Below are 14251 nucleotides of genomic sequence, written 5' to 3' on the forward strand. Positions count from 1 at the left end.
AAAGGTGGGTTTATGTTTATGATGAGTAATGGAATAGTATGTGCTATAAGATTGCCATCTGACACTGTCTCTGGCATGAAGATTCTCTGATTTTTAGGTGGGAAATGTTGCATCTCATCATGAAATCTCTTATTAGAGCCTGACAGAGCCACACACAGTTCTAGGAAATTAGGGGCTGGTTGTTTTTTGCAGTGTCTCAGCAGCAATCCTTGCAATCCCATTAGGAAGAATGTATCATGGAAATAAGTGGCAAGAAAAAAGTTTTGCTTTCAGACATTGCATCATGCTTTAATTAAGGTTTTCATTAAGGTTCCTTATTATGGGGTCTGATTCACCTTTCCTAAGTAGAGTCCAGAATATGTATTTGTATGGCAATCAGAGAAAGAACATTAGTAACATCAAAAAGTGCTCTTCTGAGTCACTGATCCCTTTCAGTGAGCTGTTTGGTTATGTGGCACTTGAGGCTTCATGAACTGCTCAGCAGCTGGTTTCTCTCTTTTGGGACTAACCTGTACCAAGCTTTATACCCATGTCAAAATGAGATGGTGTTTATTTTTCCACTTCTGTCCTTGTGGTCAGCTGTACTTAGTTTTTAAATAGCACTGCTTGCTTTTTCAGTAGCTTTATTTTTCTACAGCTATGTTTATTTAATGACCCATTAGACAACTTCATAGACACATGCAGAAGTAATATGGATAAAATGATGTTAAACTTTATTCATGTGGCAGAAAAATAAGAAGTGTCTTCAAATGTAAGTATGACTACTGGTCACTTCCTAGCCTGAAATAACTGCTTCTCTTCCAGGGTGTTCCAGAAGATCTGTTGTTTTTCTACAAACACATCCAAAACGGTGGTGAAGTCTTTCGAGTAAACCATTGCCTCCTGCTGTACCGTTACCATCCACAGGCTGCCACTCACTCCGTCCTAGAGTAAGTTGCATTTTCTTGGTAAAGCTTAGCTTCATCTTGGATGATTGGCAGCAAAGATGTTTAGTCTCTTCAAGGCATCACATGGCAAAATAATTACCAGTTTGAGTTTAATTACTTGTTATTTTTTAAAAACGATTTTTAAAAAATAAGCATGACTTAACATTTTGGTAGTACCCTCCTTGGTGTAAGGTGGTGTTGCTGTAATTTGCTTTTTGAGTAACACACTGTAATGCTGGAATTGAAATGCTGAACTGAAATCTTTGGTGCAGATGCTGTTGGCCACGCGCTGTCAGTGTACCTGGCTTAATGATGTCGTGAGGCAGGGATGGAGTTAACATTTGACGTGTTAACGTTGGACAAATGCTAAGTTGTTGTCTCATCTTTGCAACTGTTCTTGAAATAATTTCACAATAAGTATCGTAAGAGCCATGAAGCATTTTTGGGACTGCATTACAGCAGTACTTCCATTGCTTCAGCTGAGGCTCTGTAGCTGAGCGTGTGAGATCCCGCAGTCTGCCTGAGTACCCTTTCTGGTTATCTAAAGCATCTGAGTTTCTTACCCTCAAAGCAGATTAAGAATACTTTTGTCTGATTATGTGTCTCATCTGCTGCACATGGCAAAAGCAAGCAGTGAAGTAGTAACTTCTCCAATACTTTGAACACAGTTGCGAGAATGTTTTTGAAATCTATCGTCGTGGTGAAATTTTATTGGGATTTTTAATGTGCAGGGATTGGATTCTCCTGTTTTTTTGCCATGTGAACCATAATGTAAAAAAAAAAATCATTTTAATTGTATAGCCTAATTTCAAAGTGAACTGTCTCAATTTGAAAGAAGTAAACAGAAACTTGCACTACCAACAGAAACCTCCTTTTGAAAAAAAACCAAACATGCCTAAACCTTTCATCTGATAATGTGCTGCATTTACATATATTATTTTCCTATTTTAAAAGGTCTAAACCATCTAAATCAGATAAGGACGTTTGAAATACACCTGAAGATGTTTAGGAGTAATTATCTCAGGTGCTTCCTTATAAGCTGTTGCCTACTGCTTTTACAGTGCTGGCCTGCCCTTACATAACACATTAAATTGGGGATTGCTTGTTCCAGTACATGCTCATTTCACCCATCAGGGTGTTTGTTGTGATCGGATGTCCTGCAAGCTGAGCCAAAGTTATTTCTTTCTCTTATGCATTGACACTGGTGAAAACCAAGTTTCACTGCTATTTAGGAGTCCCATTCCAGAATCCTGGTAGTAATGAAGCGAACAGTATTCTTACTGATTAACGATATAAATACACTTTTCAGTCCTATTTGTACGGCTCTGTAGAACCAACTAGTGAAACTAAACATTTTTGTGTGCATTTTAGTTGTATATCATGATATTGTATTATTGTAAATACTATAGTAATCATAAATACCACATATGTATATAAAATCATTTAAGTCTGAAACAGGCATTCCAAGCAAATGGAAGATGTTTGGATTTTACAGACAAATATGAGGTGAATTATTTTGCCTTTTATTGGTGTTTAAATGTAAGGGGCTTTTTTTTTTCCCTTTTGGTGTGTGATCATTTTGGCAGTTAGTTCCAAACTTTTCAGCCACGCATCATGGGATGCTCGAACTCTTGGAAGCCTGTTGCATGTATCTGTGGGAAAACATCTTATTCTTGGAAATGAGTTTGTTTTGAATTTACTGCAAGCTGTTGCTTATTCAGATCTACAAGGTTGTGTGGCACAAGCACCCTGAATTACAACATACTGCGAGAATGTGGAAATACTGTAAGCTGTTTCAGATGTGCAGCTTGGATGTCCAAATTGGCGCCTTTCTTGTCTCATTCTAAGAAGTCAGGATAGCCATTCTTCCTCTTGGCTTCGTGCTGGTACTACTGCTAATAACATTTTGTGCACACTTTCAATACAAGGTTGTGTAACACCTCTCCTTGTTGGCTTGTTCCCCTGTTTGTTGCCTAAGTCGAGCAGGGTTGGCCAGCATTTTCTTTCTGAAGACTGAGGGGAGCATTGAGAATAAAGAAATTAATGGGGTCATCAGGAAGGTTTAAGTTTATAATTTGTATCTGGTCTTTCCTGCTTTGCCTTTTGGTCACCCCACCTTATTTAATGCATCTTCTGCCTTTTCCAGAAGTCTTTTTGTTTTTATGATGTGTTTTGAGCACTCTTCTGTGGCATTTTTCCTTTTGCCATTGGTCTATGTTGTCTTTGAATTTTCAGAGTTGGTGGAGAGCTGGATCTGGAAGTACTGACTCGCCAACTAGATTGAGCTCTTGTCTGAAATCAAAATGATGCTTATAGGAAACTCGACGATTTATTTATTTTTAGTATCAGTTTATGCCTAGTTTCAATCTTAGAAAAATGGAGTTGTCAGTAAGACTTTTTTATAGAAAAGGTACGTGATTCAATCCTTTCTGCAGAGACAACAGTCACTCGTAGCCAGTTAAGGGCTGATTTTGAGTGCCTTCCGTTACTGTTCATGGGGAAAAAATGCCTGATTTTTGCATTTTCAGACTTCCTAAAATATATATAAAGCTGCTTGGCAAGCAGCGTTTAGTTCTTTAGTATGTATAATTGTCAACGCTAATGATTTTTAGGTCATTTCCTATGATTAGTATCCTTCTGGAACAAATACCTAGAGGTGAAAGTATCTGTGAAGCAGGAAACGAGATCTTATTTGCATTCTCCCTTACCCCTGGAGGCATCAGACCACGTTATTAAATGTTTTGGGTGTGTGACAGAATCTGGATGAAGTGCAGTGTCTATATTTAGATTTCATTAGGTGCATACAGAAATATAACCGTTCTCATTGTAATTTCATCTAAACCCTATCATGGGTACCTGCTCAGTGGGAATGAGCAATATAAGTTTTGAGAAACTTCTCTTCAGCCAGGAATTTGCAACACACAATCCCCACATATTGTATCTCTTAGATCTAAATCATTTTATCTCACGTTACAGCTTGTATCCTAGGGCTGTGTGTACTTTGTGCTGCACAGCTACATTACACTGATTTGATACAATATCAGAGCTGGCTTTATAGTGTGAATTATCATAGAAAGGAAGTTTGATGTATAATAGAAACATTGTAAAATTCATAGATTTTTATCTTATCAAGGGGAGAAAAAGGAACTGTATATAAAATAATGTACCTCATTGCAAGATGAAAGTCAGCTTGGAACAGCATGAGCAATAAAACACTGCTTGTCTTTCGGTAGTATTGCTCATGAAGGCAGGCAGTTGGGGCAGATAGCTGATCTTTGCCGCAGTTTACAAGCTTTTGGTCAAGAGAAATTGAGTACATGCAGACAATAAGGTTTGTACCTTCTGTCTGAGATTCAGGCAGCTCCCTTTTATGCAGCAAATGTGAAGCGTACTTACAAAATTCACAGTAATTTCATATGCTGTGTATTCAGAGCAAGTGTAATATTGTAAGAGCTTGTTCTGCAGAAATAACCCAAATTACATCATCTATTGAAACCATCTGGTTTCAGGCACTAGAAGCTTCCAGTGTCATCTAAGTGAAGGAGAACAGGCACTTGATCTGAAGCACAGATTTGGTTGTTTCAGAGGTACTCTGAGGCATGGGTCTCATATCACTGATGAGCACAGGAATGCCTGCTTCATTTCCTGCAAAAACATCCTAAAACAGGCAAGAGAGAGGAATAGTGTAACATAGTCTTGCCCAACTGAAACGAAGATGAGGTCAACTGCATTTTTATCATCTATGCTTGCGTTTGGCACTCCAATTAAACATGGAAACTAATGACTTCATTAGATTCTTGAAAAGTAAATGGCATTAACATTGATAGTCTCCGTCTTTCTTAATAAGCCTTTCATGAAAAATAGGCCACAATGCAAACCATGCCTCAGTTAATGACCCATGACCTGAAGATGAACTCAGACATTAATAGAACCTATTAACACAGTGTAAATGTAATAACTCAGTGGGACGATACAGTCCAGCAATTAATAAGTTCACATGAAGTTCAACAGAACAACAGCAACCAAAAAAATCCAGTTTATTTACCAGTATGGACAAGGTTCAAATGGGATTCATTCCCGAATTTCCTGTGGATTGCAAGAACCTTGAATTCTGCGTGCAAAGATGGCTATAATCTGTTCTTTCAGCTCTCGCTGTGATTAAGTTCTCTGTTCTTTCACCTCTGGTTTATCTATCAGGTGAGATTCACCACGAACAGAGAACTCTGTTACCCTGCTGTGAATAAAAAGCCAGTGGAAGAGGCCATTCATTTGAATAGCTCCTCTTCCTGTCTGGTGTTACCTGAGTGGCATGTGGGACCAAGGCATATAGAAAAGGTCAGATTTACAGATTTATGGTATTACTGTGAATGGTAATCAATGCCTGAAATTCCAGCGCAGTTTAGGATATTTGGCTTGTATTTGTGCATTTCTCAAGTACTTGTACATCTGTCTTTGCTCTGTTGATTCACTTATGTAGCCTCACTGGGGGAAGGAGGGGAAAGGCAGTCAAGCAATATGGCGAGGTTTCACTGAGCTCAGACATTAAATCATATAGCTTTTATTGTCACGTTATCTTTCATTTCAAAATAGGAGTGGAGCAGATGTTTCTGGACTCCTGTATTCAGTCAGTAGGTCACCACACATTTTAACAGAGCTCCATTGTTACTTGGGTGGATGGTATGGTAATAACTACTTGGGACTGAGGAACAACACACTTCATAATCATTCTCACCCACTGCATGAATACCCTCGTTTCACTCCTGCAGAATTTTGGCTCCTCTTCTTCCTTCCAGACTACCTAACTGATGAGTATTGAGGGGCCACAGCAAGTGAGATCTTAGGAAAATTCTATAAGCCATAAGAATGGTTTTCCAAGTAGAAAAATTGATGCTTCTGAGTAAAGTAAAAAAGTGACAAGGAAATGAAAGAAATGGGGAAAATAATGTACTTTAAGATGCTGGGTGCAGGAGGAGCATTAGGATGTAGGAGCAAACTCTACAGTCAGAAGAATTTGTATCCCACCTTGAGGCTGAGGAAAATCTTGTTATAACTGAATATAGGCAATGAAATTAAAGGCTATGGGGAAAGTGCTTACTTTAATCCTTCCTGACATGGGTAGGAAAAGCAGCTTTGGTTGGGGTGATGCAGAGCAATGATACCTCCTGCTTTTTGCTGGTGGCTATGAATATGCAATAATGCAAAATCTGAAAATAGCTGTGAGAATCGTCTCTGAGCAGTGGTTTGTACAACTTCTAGATCGTTTCAGGCATTTTCTTTAATCATCCTTTGCACGTTGCTACAGTTCCTGCCTGTTGCACCTGCACTGGCTCTTCAAGGATGGGAAAATGGCATTCCCTTATCCCTCAAGGCAGGAATCCCAGTTATCTATTCAGGATACATCAAAACATATGGCAAATTAGGTGAACTGGAAACCTGAAGGGGGCAACTGAAACTCCCTCTTCTGACACCTTTTGTTTCAACACGAGATGTGTTGTTAGTGCAGAGCAAGATTTCACAAAGATTAAGTCTGTGATTGTCACCCTAAAGCTCAGTCCCAAATTATCCCCTTAGTTCTATGATGAGCTGATGATCTTGGCTTGTACTGTTAAAAGTATTTCAAGGTTAACTCAAGACTACAAAGAGTGATGCAAGAAAAAAAATCACAAGTGCTGTGTATATATTGGCTTCATTTTTCACAACCCAAAACAGGTATTTAAGAAAGCAATTTATTGGTGCTTAGATAAAGCTGTCTGTATTTGAACAGTGATCCAGTTAATTTGGGGTGTAATAACTTTCATATCCTTTTATTTCTGAGTGAAATTCCCTTGGGTACTTTCCCCACTCACGTTTCTCAATATAATATTTATAGATAAGATTGGGTCAGTAAATTTGTTTCAGTCTGAAATCTTTGTGGATGATTTCCAGCAATGAGAATTGGTCTGCTTGAATTTTACCTCTGTGGGGACTTGTGTGGAACATAGTCACCCATCACCTAGGCAGCAAATGTATATTGTCTGGAAGCCATCAATACTGCATGTACTGGGACATCTGCATGACAATTAGGAACATTTTGTGTGTGCCTGGATGTAGAGATTCCAGTGTTTACCCTACAACTAATAGTTGATAATTCCTTTTATGCCTTGTACGGTTGCCTATTATTTCTTCAGCTTTCTTTACTTCGCAAACTCAAGTGGAAAAGAAACTTGCTGGTGTCACTCAACAGAGCAGATTCTGAAGTACCTCTGGAATGTTACCCTTCTGAAGTTACATTTCAAAGTAAAATCACTTTTAAAAGCTTTCCATTTACGTGTAAAGCAGTAATATTCCTTTTTAGAATCTAGCAGAAGCTCAGAAATCTCCAGTAAAATGATCCTGGAAAAATACTTGTCCTTCATATGTCTTTCTTTTAACTTTCCTTCTGGGAATATAGTATGCTCTAATGTATATGGAAAAAGGCAAGTGTCAAAGGATGCCAGCAGCAGCTAAAGCTTTGCAGCAGGAATGTAGCTTGTGGTTGCATTAGGAGGGATTTGCAATCCAATCCAAGATCTTTTTTCCTCCACGAGTCAAAGTGCTGGTGCATGGCCGCAGTCCTCGAAACGGTGTGGAAATTTTATATGGAGTAGCTGTTTTCCTGGGTACATCCGTTTGCGTGTGAAGTTCTTTCCAAGTTATCACACCATGATCAGTGATGAAGTGCTAAGCAGGATTTGGCTGTGCTCAGAACTTGCATGCTGAAGTGGGCTCTCTGGAGCTCACTAATAATCCCAGCAGGAATCCGTATGTGTAGTACGATGAGGGGTGCATGTTTCTCAAATCAGAGCTCAGGGCTGTGAAGCAATGATGCAAATAAAAACACAAAATTCTTATCACTGAAATATTAGAAAGGTTTGTAACAAACTTTTGGGAACAAATTAGGTTACCTGTTAATCTCAGTAACCTCAAATGTTATATTTGTACCTCAGAGGTATATTTCAAAGGAATAATTTGGAATAATAAATCTGGTCCAGGACTTTGTGAAATTTGATGATCTGTTTCATAGAAGTGAGATGTTACTGCAGTGCTAGGCCATCAGACGTCTCTAGCCATCATGCTCATGTATTTTACTTACGAAATAGAACCAAACTTGGTGTAATGCTTACAGGATTGTGGATAATCTGACTTGCAACTGGGAGGAGCAGGCTGATCCATGGATGAGGGTGACTGACAGCAGCATCCCTGTAGTTGTTCCTGTCTGTCTACCCACCTGGACAGTTTAGATCCTCAATATCAAGAACAGTTGAATAGATTTTGATTTTCCTATAAAATCTGCTGCACTTAAAGACCTGAAGTAGTTCACAGTAGCTGCTGTGTGATAACCTGTGCTGACTCATGAATCAGAAGTCTTACTTGAAACAGAAAAAAACAACACAGTCTTTGAGTATTTTGGTGTTTAAATGCCATACTAACTTGATATAGTCAGAAGACTGGGGCTCAAGGTTGAACTGTGAAGAAGGGGTATTAGTAGGAAAACTACATGCTTCCCAAGACAAGGAAAACCATTGGCAGCTTTAGGATCTCACAGAAAACTACTAGGGATTGTTTTTTTTTACTGGTGCTGCTTTAACTAATTCCAACATCTCATTTCTTGGATCAGGGGATGTATTACAAATTGTAGAACAAGTTGTAACAATTCTGACAAAGTGTGTTGTGTTCTGTCATGATAAAGCAAATGGGAAAAACTCTTTGAAGAAACGCTTTCAAAAAGGAAAGGCAATTAGGTGTTTATCAGAATTACCTATGGAAGACATTTTCAAGTCAGGGTACCTTGTTCAAGAGATGTAGATAAGGAATATTCACCCAGTCAAGCCATAAATTGAGGAAATCAATTTATTGTATCTAGAAAACTGTTAAAGGATGAGAAGTTCCTAGTGAATGAATCTTAAACGCGTTCATTGTCTATGTGTTCATATGGATATAGGTATATAATAATGCTGAAAGTTTTGGGGATCAAAATCTACTCCTTTTCTAACCCTCCAGGGGAACCATTTGGAATCACCGAGTCGGGTTTCTTGAAGACAGAGTCCTCAGCTCCTGGACATCATTCACCATTTGGAATGCTGGCAAGCAAGGCAAGAAGCTCTACCGAAGCTTGTCCCCAGCTAATCAGAAAAAGGTAAGCTAGGAAGAGTGGGTAAATCTGTACAATTCACTTCCTCCTCTTTCACATGCCTCCTTGCTGCTAACATGTTGTAGGGAACTTCTCATAGGATATTTTGTCCCCAGACTGCTAGCTGAGGATTAATATCATTCTGATTATTCTCCATAATGTATATTTAAATGCTGTATTACTTTATTTAGAGTATGGTGTGTATGTAGAACAACACATGTACCCATGTTCCTGCTTGCTGGTGACTGAGCACAGTAATAGATTAGACACAGTGTCTAACTGTTTATGGCCTGCTGCTGTGTAACTAACCGTGTAGTAGCCAGGTTCGCAAGGTGAGTAGAATAACTCTATTTGGATGGTAAAATAGCAGACTACCTTATCCAGGGTTATTCATACCTGTATAACAGTTGCCTAGCTCCTAAAGTGGATACTGGACAGATCCCTATTGGATGCTCATCATCCTGGTTTGAATTACGAGGAGTAGTTCTACTGTAACTCCCTTTTGAAAAGCTTTATTCTTTAAAAATAGGGGTGGGGCAAACGGGCAAGTAGAAACTCTTGTACGTGACTGTCTAACTCTGTTTGCAATCAGTTGAAGATGTGGAGGTTACTTGTATTTGGCAACAGCAGATATTTCTCAGGAGAGGTTTGTCTGAGAGTTTAAACGCCTTTTATAGCACTTTTTTTTCTGTAATAACTTTTTGTTAGATAAATGCTTTAGGGCTAATGTCAAATGGCTGTTTCTTATAAAGAGCCCCATAACGTTCATTTTATTACTGAATGTGTTTTTGTTTCTCAAAAATATGGATGGGAAGACAAAATGACAAATATATATATAAACCTGATTAATGTTGTGGCCCTCAGACCACACACATATGAAACAGAATAAAGTAGTTTTGTAAACCCATAGTTGAAATGAATGGACCTGAGGACACTCATACAGTAAATAGACAATTCACCAGAATTGAACCTGAATTTCCTGCTTGATACTCCAGTGCCACCCCTCTTTCATTGCCATCACGTGGCATGAAGAAAGAAGGTTCAGTGCTGGGTGTCTGCCATCAGTTACGTCATTCAAAGAGGACAGAACAGTCCATTAAATGTAGTGAGTTACCTTGGTCATGCAGTGCAGGGTGCCCGGACTTTGGGGTTGTGGAAATGTTCCCTTTCACTAGTATTTTGCAGAGCACTTTGGGAATTCCACTGACTTGCTACCAACCATTGCGTTTTTCTCTGTGCAGAATGACAAGGATTGGAAAATTCGGTTCCAGGGGAAAAGATGACAGCTTGAAAAAATAGATTGTACTGTTTTTGTAGCAGTGTCTCACCGTCTGAGGGGTTGGGGTTTTGGGGGGTTTGTTTTGTTTTGTAGGTTTTATTTGTGCCAAGCCAAAATGGAGATTGATATTATGATACAACGCCTCTCTAGCTTTGGGTAACATTTGCCACCTACTTTTATAGGTGACTCATTCAGGACTTTACATCCTGTTCAGCGAGCACAATGATAATATGAAGATGTCACTGCAGAGATGATAAAATGGGCAAGAGAAAAATAATACTGATGTGGTTTTGCCATTTTTCTGCCAAAGAACCATATCTTACCTCTCCTTCAGCAAGAAGAAGCCGTCATTCCCGGTGTGCTAGCACTGACAGTGTGGTTCTAATTAACTGGATCTTGACATGCTTTCCAGCTGACCTTTCCATAACGTTTGCTTTGGCAGTGTTGCAGGCCATGATACTGTTTTGCTTCTGTCAAGGTTACAACTGCACATATTCCAGTATGCTTTAGTTTGATACTGAAATACTGCATTGAGCACTAACCCATTCATGACTGGATACTATAGTAGATACATTGAGCAAGCTTATGTGCCAGACACGACTGCACATGCCAAGTATGACTCATTTTGCAAATGTACTGCAGAAAACTGCTGCTGAAATGCAGTCACAGCCTGATGCTCAATACCTTACAGAGTGATCGAAGTTTATCCACTGTCTGACATGTTTTCTGAAGTATTCAGAGGTTTTCTCAGTAAGTAATGAATAGCTTCAGAAAGTTACTTGGATCATTCTAAGTGGGATAGAGGCCTAACTTTTAGATAGCTAACTTGTGATGAAATTGGTGCTGTCTGTATTGATTAAAGTACTGGTTTTAAGTGGTTGTTCAGGTTCTTTATGATTGCCATTGGAGCTTCCTAGCTTTTCCAAAAGTGACCCTTAAGTCTATCCATCTCAGTTAAAACTGAAGCTTAAACGATATCCTAATGTTTCATAGTAAGTCATTGGCAAAAGGCTGTAGAAGTAGTTAAAACATGTCACTTCTCCACGTGCTAATCAAGGGATTACTCTGCTGGAGTTTCAGGAAATAAATTCATAAAATAGGTAATTCATGAGAGTTTTCATTTTCTTCTAAATGCATAGCAGTAAAAGGCAGGTAGTTAAACTCCATGTTCTACCTCTCAAAAATCCTTCAGGTATTTTGTGACTAATCTTCAGCTCTTGCCAAAAGACACTAAAATCCCACATGAACAAAGGCTGTAAATAGTTGTTGCTTTGTCCTTTCCAGCCCTAAAAACAATAAAACACATTTCCTGTCTCACCCTTTTAAGACTACCTTAACAAGATCTAAGCTTTCATATATTCTGTTAATTATGAGAACACTGGAGATTCAGTATCGTTTTGAATCTACAAGTAGAATCTAGTGTTGTCTTGTAAATGGAGGCCCTGGGATATGAATTCATCAATTATGTGGAACAGACACCTTTAAATTACAATTCCAAAAGCCCTTAAGACAAAATATGATGTATTGCATCAATACAATTACCTTTTTCTCCTCTGAAGGTCCAGTTGTGTAAACCAGTGTGATCTTAAAAGGTCTAAAACCCTTTGAAATGCAGGTAAAACTGCCAGAATACGCTGCATAATTTAACTGAGCTGTATAATTTAACTGTCTGAATTTAATTTCAGTTGGGTTTATCCTTTTGTCAGGTTTGACTCTTGAGAATTTCACCTGTGCTCTGCTTCACTATTCCTGCATCCTTTTATTGAGATTGGGAATTTCATTAGATGTCGTGAGACTGATTCTGGTTGGGATGCGGAGTCACAGCACAGTTGGGACTAAGTACCTGTAGAAAATCTGAGACACACACTCCTAGAATAAGCAATAACCCACCCACGTTATATTATTATATATTATACAGCTTGTGTTGTTTGTAATTGTGAAAAGAAACACAACTGAAACCCTGAAAGTCTATTAAATCTTCAGGAAGAGAATTCATTCGTTTGATCTGTCAAGCTTAGGGCATGCAAGAAAACATCTTTTGCAAAAAGGATCTTTCTGGTATTTTTAGAACCTGCTAAACGAGGCAGTTGTGTTTCTTACACTGACGAGGGTTTTGTGGGACGTTTGGAAAGTATAAATATACTGCATGCTGAACAGCATTGTTTCTTAGAAAGAACCGATTTTGGCCATTCCAGGAAGCAGCAGTCTGTGGATGTTCATAGTTAGTAACAAATTACTACTTCAGTTTGTTTGGAAAACAGTCTGAATCTGAATTATGGCCCTATTAAAAGAGAAAAGGGACACCTAAGCAATATCCTCTCCTTTCCTGCAGACATCTGTATGGTGAATATTAATTCTTTGTCTCCAAAGAGTTCAGGCAAAAGTCCAAGGCTCAGTATTTTTGCTAAAGAGCAACAAAGTAAAAAGTTACTCAACTAATAGGGTTTTTTTATGAATTCATTACCAGGACCTCAGTATTCTTAGGGAAATTCTGTTTCCTGGCTGTCCCCTTCTTGATTCACGCAGTTGACAGTGGTTCAGTATTAGCATTTCTGCAAGACTGAAGTTGAACAGACCTTGTTTTGTTTAAAACACATCCGTCTTGTCTATAATTTGCAGCTGAAGATGGAAACCAAATGTTTTTGGGATGCTGCATATGCCTGGAGGGTTTCTGAGCTGTCTTGTCTGCTCTTTTTTCTCCACCAAACTTCAGCTAAAAGGAGAGCTTCAGCATTAACATTTTGTGTCATTTCCGATAGCTAAAAATAGCATTTAAGTAGTGAACAGAAAAAGGAGGGGAAGGGATGAAATAAGCATCGGCTAATTAGTGGCATGGAAACAGTCCTAGTACAGAGCCAGGCCGTGCAGTTTCTCTATGACAACCCTACCCACCAGTGGCAGCTTGAAAGCTTCGAGGCAGTATTTTGTGCACCCTTTCTCCTAGCTCATGAGCCATTTAAAATCATCTTTTAGCTCCTCTTCGCCTTTCTCAAAGAGCAACATCTCTGAACCGTGTAGTTCAACTGGGATACTTCAGCTCACTCACAAAAGCAAGAACTGTTTAAGTCTGGTAGCATTTTAACTGCTCTAAAGTATATGACAGGCAGTGTGAGGGAGTGAAGTGGGACGTATCAAAGCAAAGAAACATAAATAAAGGGAAAATTATTACATCCACCTTAACTGTGGATGAAAGAATGATGAAGGGAAAGTGAGTTAAAAGAGAAATCAGAGAATGTGAAAGCTCCAGTTAAATCCAGATGTAAAGCATCCTAAAACAACATGGGGTAAAATAGAGGCTTTGTTTTGGAGTATAGTGAATGCTTCCACTCAGGAAGATGTGCTTTTGCAATGTGTGTTTTGTTGCTGCTGTTACGGTTATTGGTTATGCTGTTGGAATAACCAATGCAGTTACCTGTTGTAGAGGAATGAGAACATGGGTAGTTGTTTGCTCTATGTAATAAGGGCGTAGTTTGTACATACAGTATTTAGCAGCTTATTTTGCGTGTTGGATTCTGGTATTAAAGTTCTCTTGAGCAATGTTGCAGATGTATGTGCAAAGAGGGACGATGCTGCTGTCATGGAATAGTGTCTTTAAACAGTAATGGAGTGTGTGCTTGAAGTTTAGATAACTACAGCTTCTGTTGTGGCTGTAATGCTATGGGGTGGGGAGATAAAAGCAGCACCCTGATACTGAAAATCCCTCTGACTGTGATGGAGGTTTGCTTCCTCCTATCATGGTTTCAGTTGTGGCGTACTGGAAGATGTTTATGCTTCTGCCTGTCTCTTGTTCTGTTTGTCATTAACTGTGTCTATTTAAATTTGCAACAGAATGCTTTCAGTTACTTTGTTTTGACATGAATGGCCAAAATTGATGTAACTTTGCAGAGATGTATATCA

At 38.8% G+C, this 14251-nt stretch overlaps 1 protein-coding gene across 7 annotated transcripts in view; it reads left to right on the forward strand.

Moving 5' to 3' along the window:
* Nucleotides 1-14251, forward strand: part of B3GNTL1 (UDP-GlcNAc:betaGal beta-1,3-N-acetylglucosaminyltransferase like 1) — a 118778-nt gene that overhangs the window by 94513 nt on the left and 10014 nt on the right. For all 7 annotated transcript variants that reach the window (XR_009968712.1, XR_009968711.1, XM_062639766.1 and 4 more), the window contains 2 exons: nucleotides 805-929; nucleotides 8946-9081. Coding sequence is in view for 5 of the 7 variants with exons in the window: in XM_062639766.1 (XP_062495750.1) it covers nucleotides 805-929; nucleotides 8946-9081 (261 nt within the window). In the remaining 2 variants the exon portion in view is untranslated. The remainder of the gene's footprint in view (nucleotides 1-804; nucleotides 930-8945; nucleotides 9082-14251) is intronic.

The sequence above is a fragment of the Pezoporus occidentalis genome, unplaced genomic scaffold, assembly GCF_034315485.1.
Source record: "Pezoporus occidentalis ecotype Australia unplaced genomic scaffold, CSIRO_AGI_Poc_V1 ctg62, whole genome shotgun sequence".
Taxonomy (NCBI): Eukaryota; Metazoa; Chordata; class Aves; order Psittaciformes; family Psittacidae; genus Pezoporus; species Pezoporus occidentalis.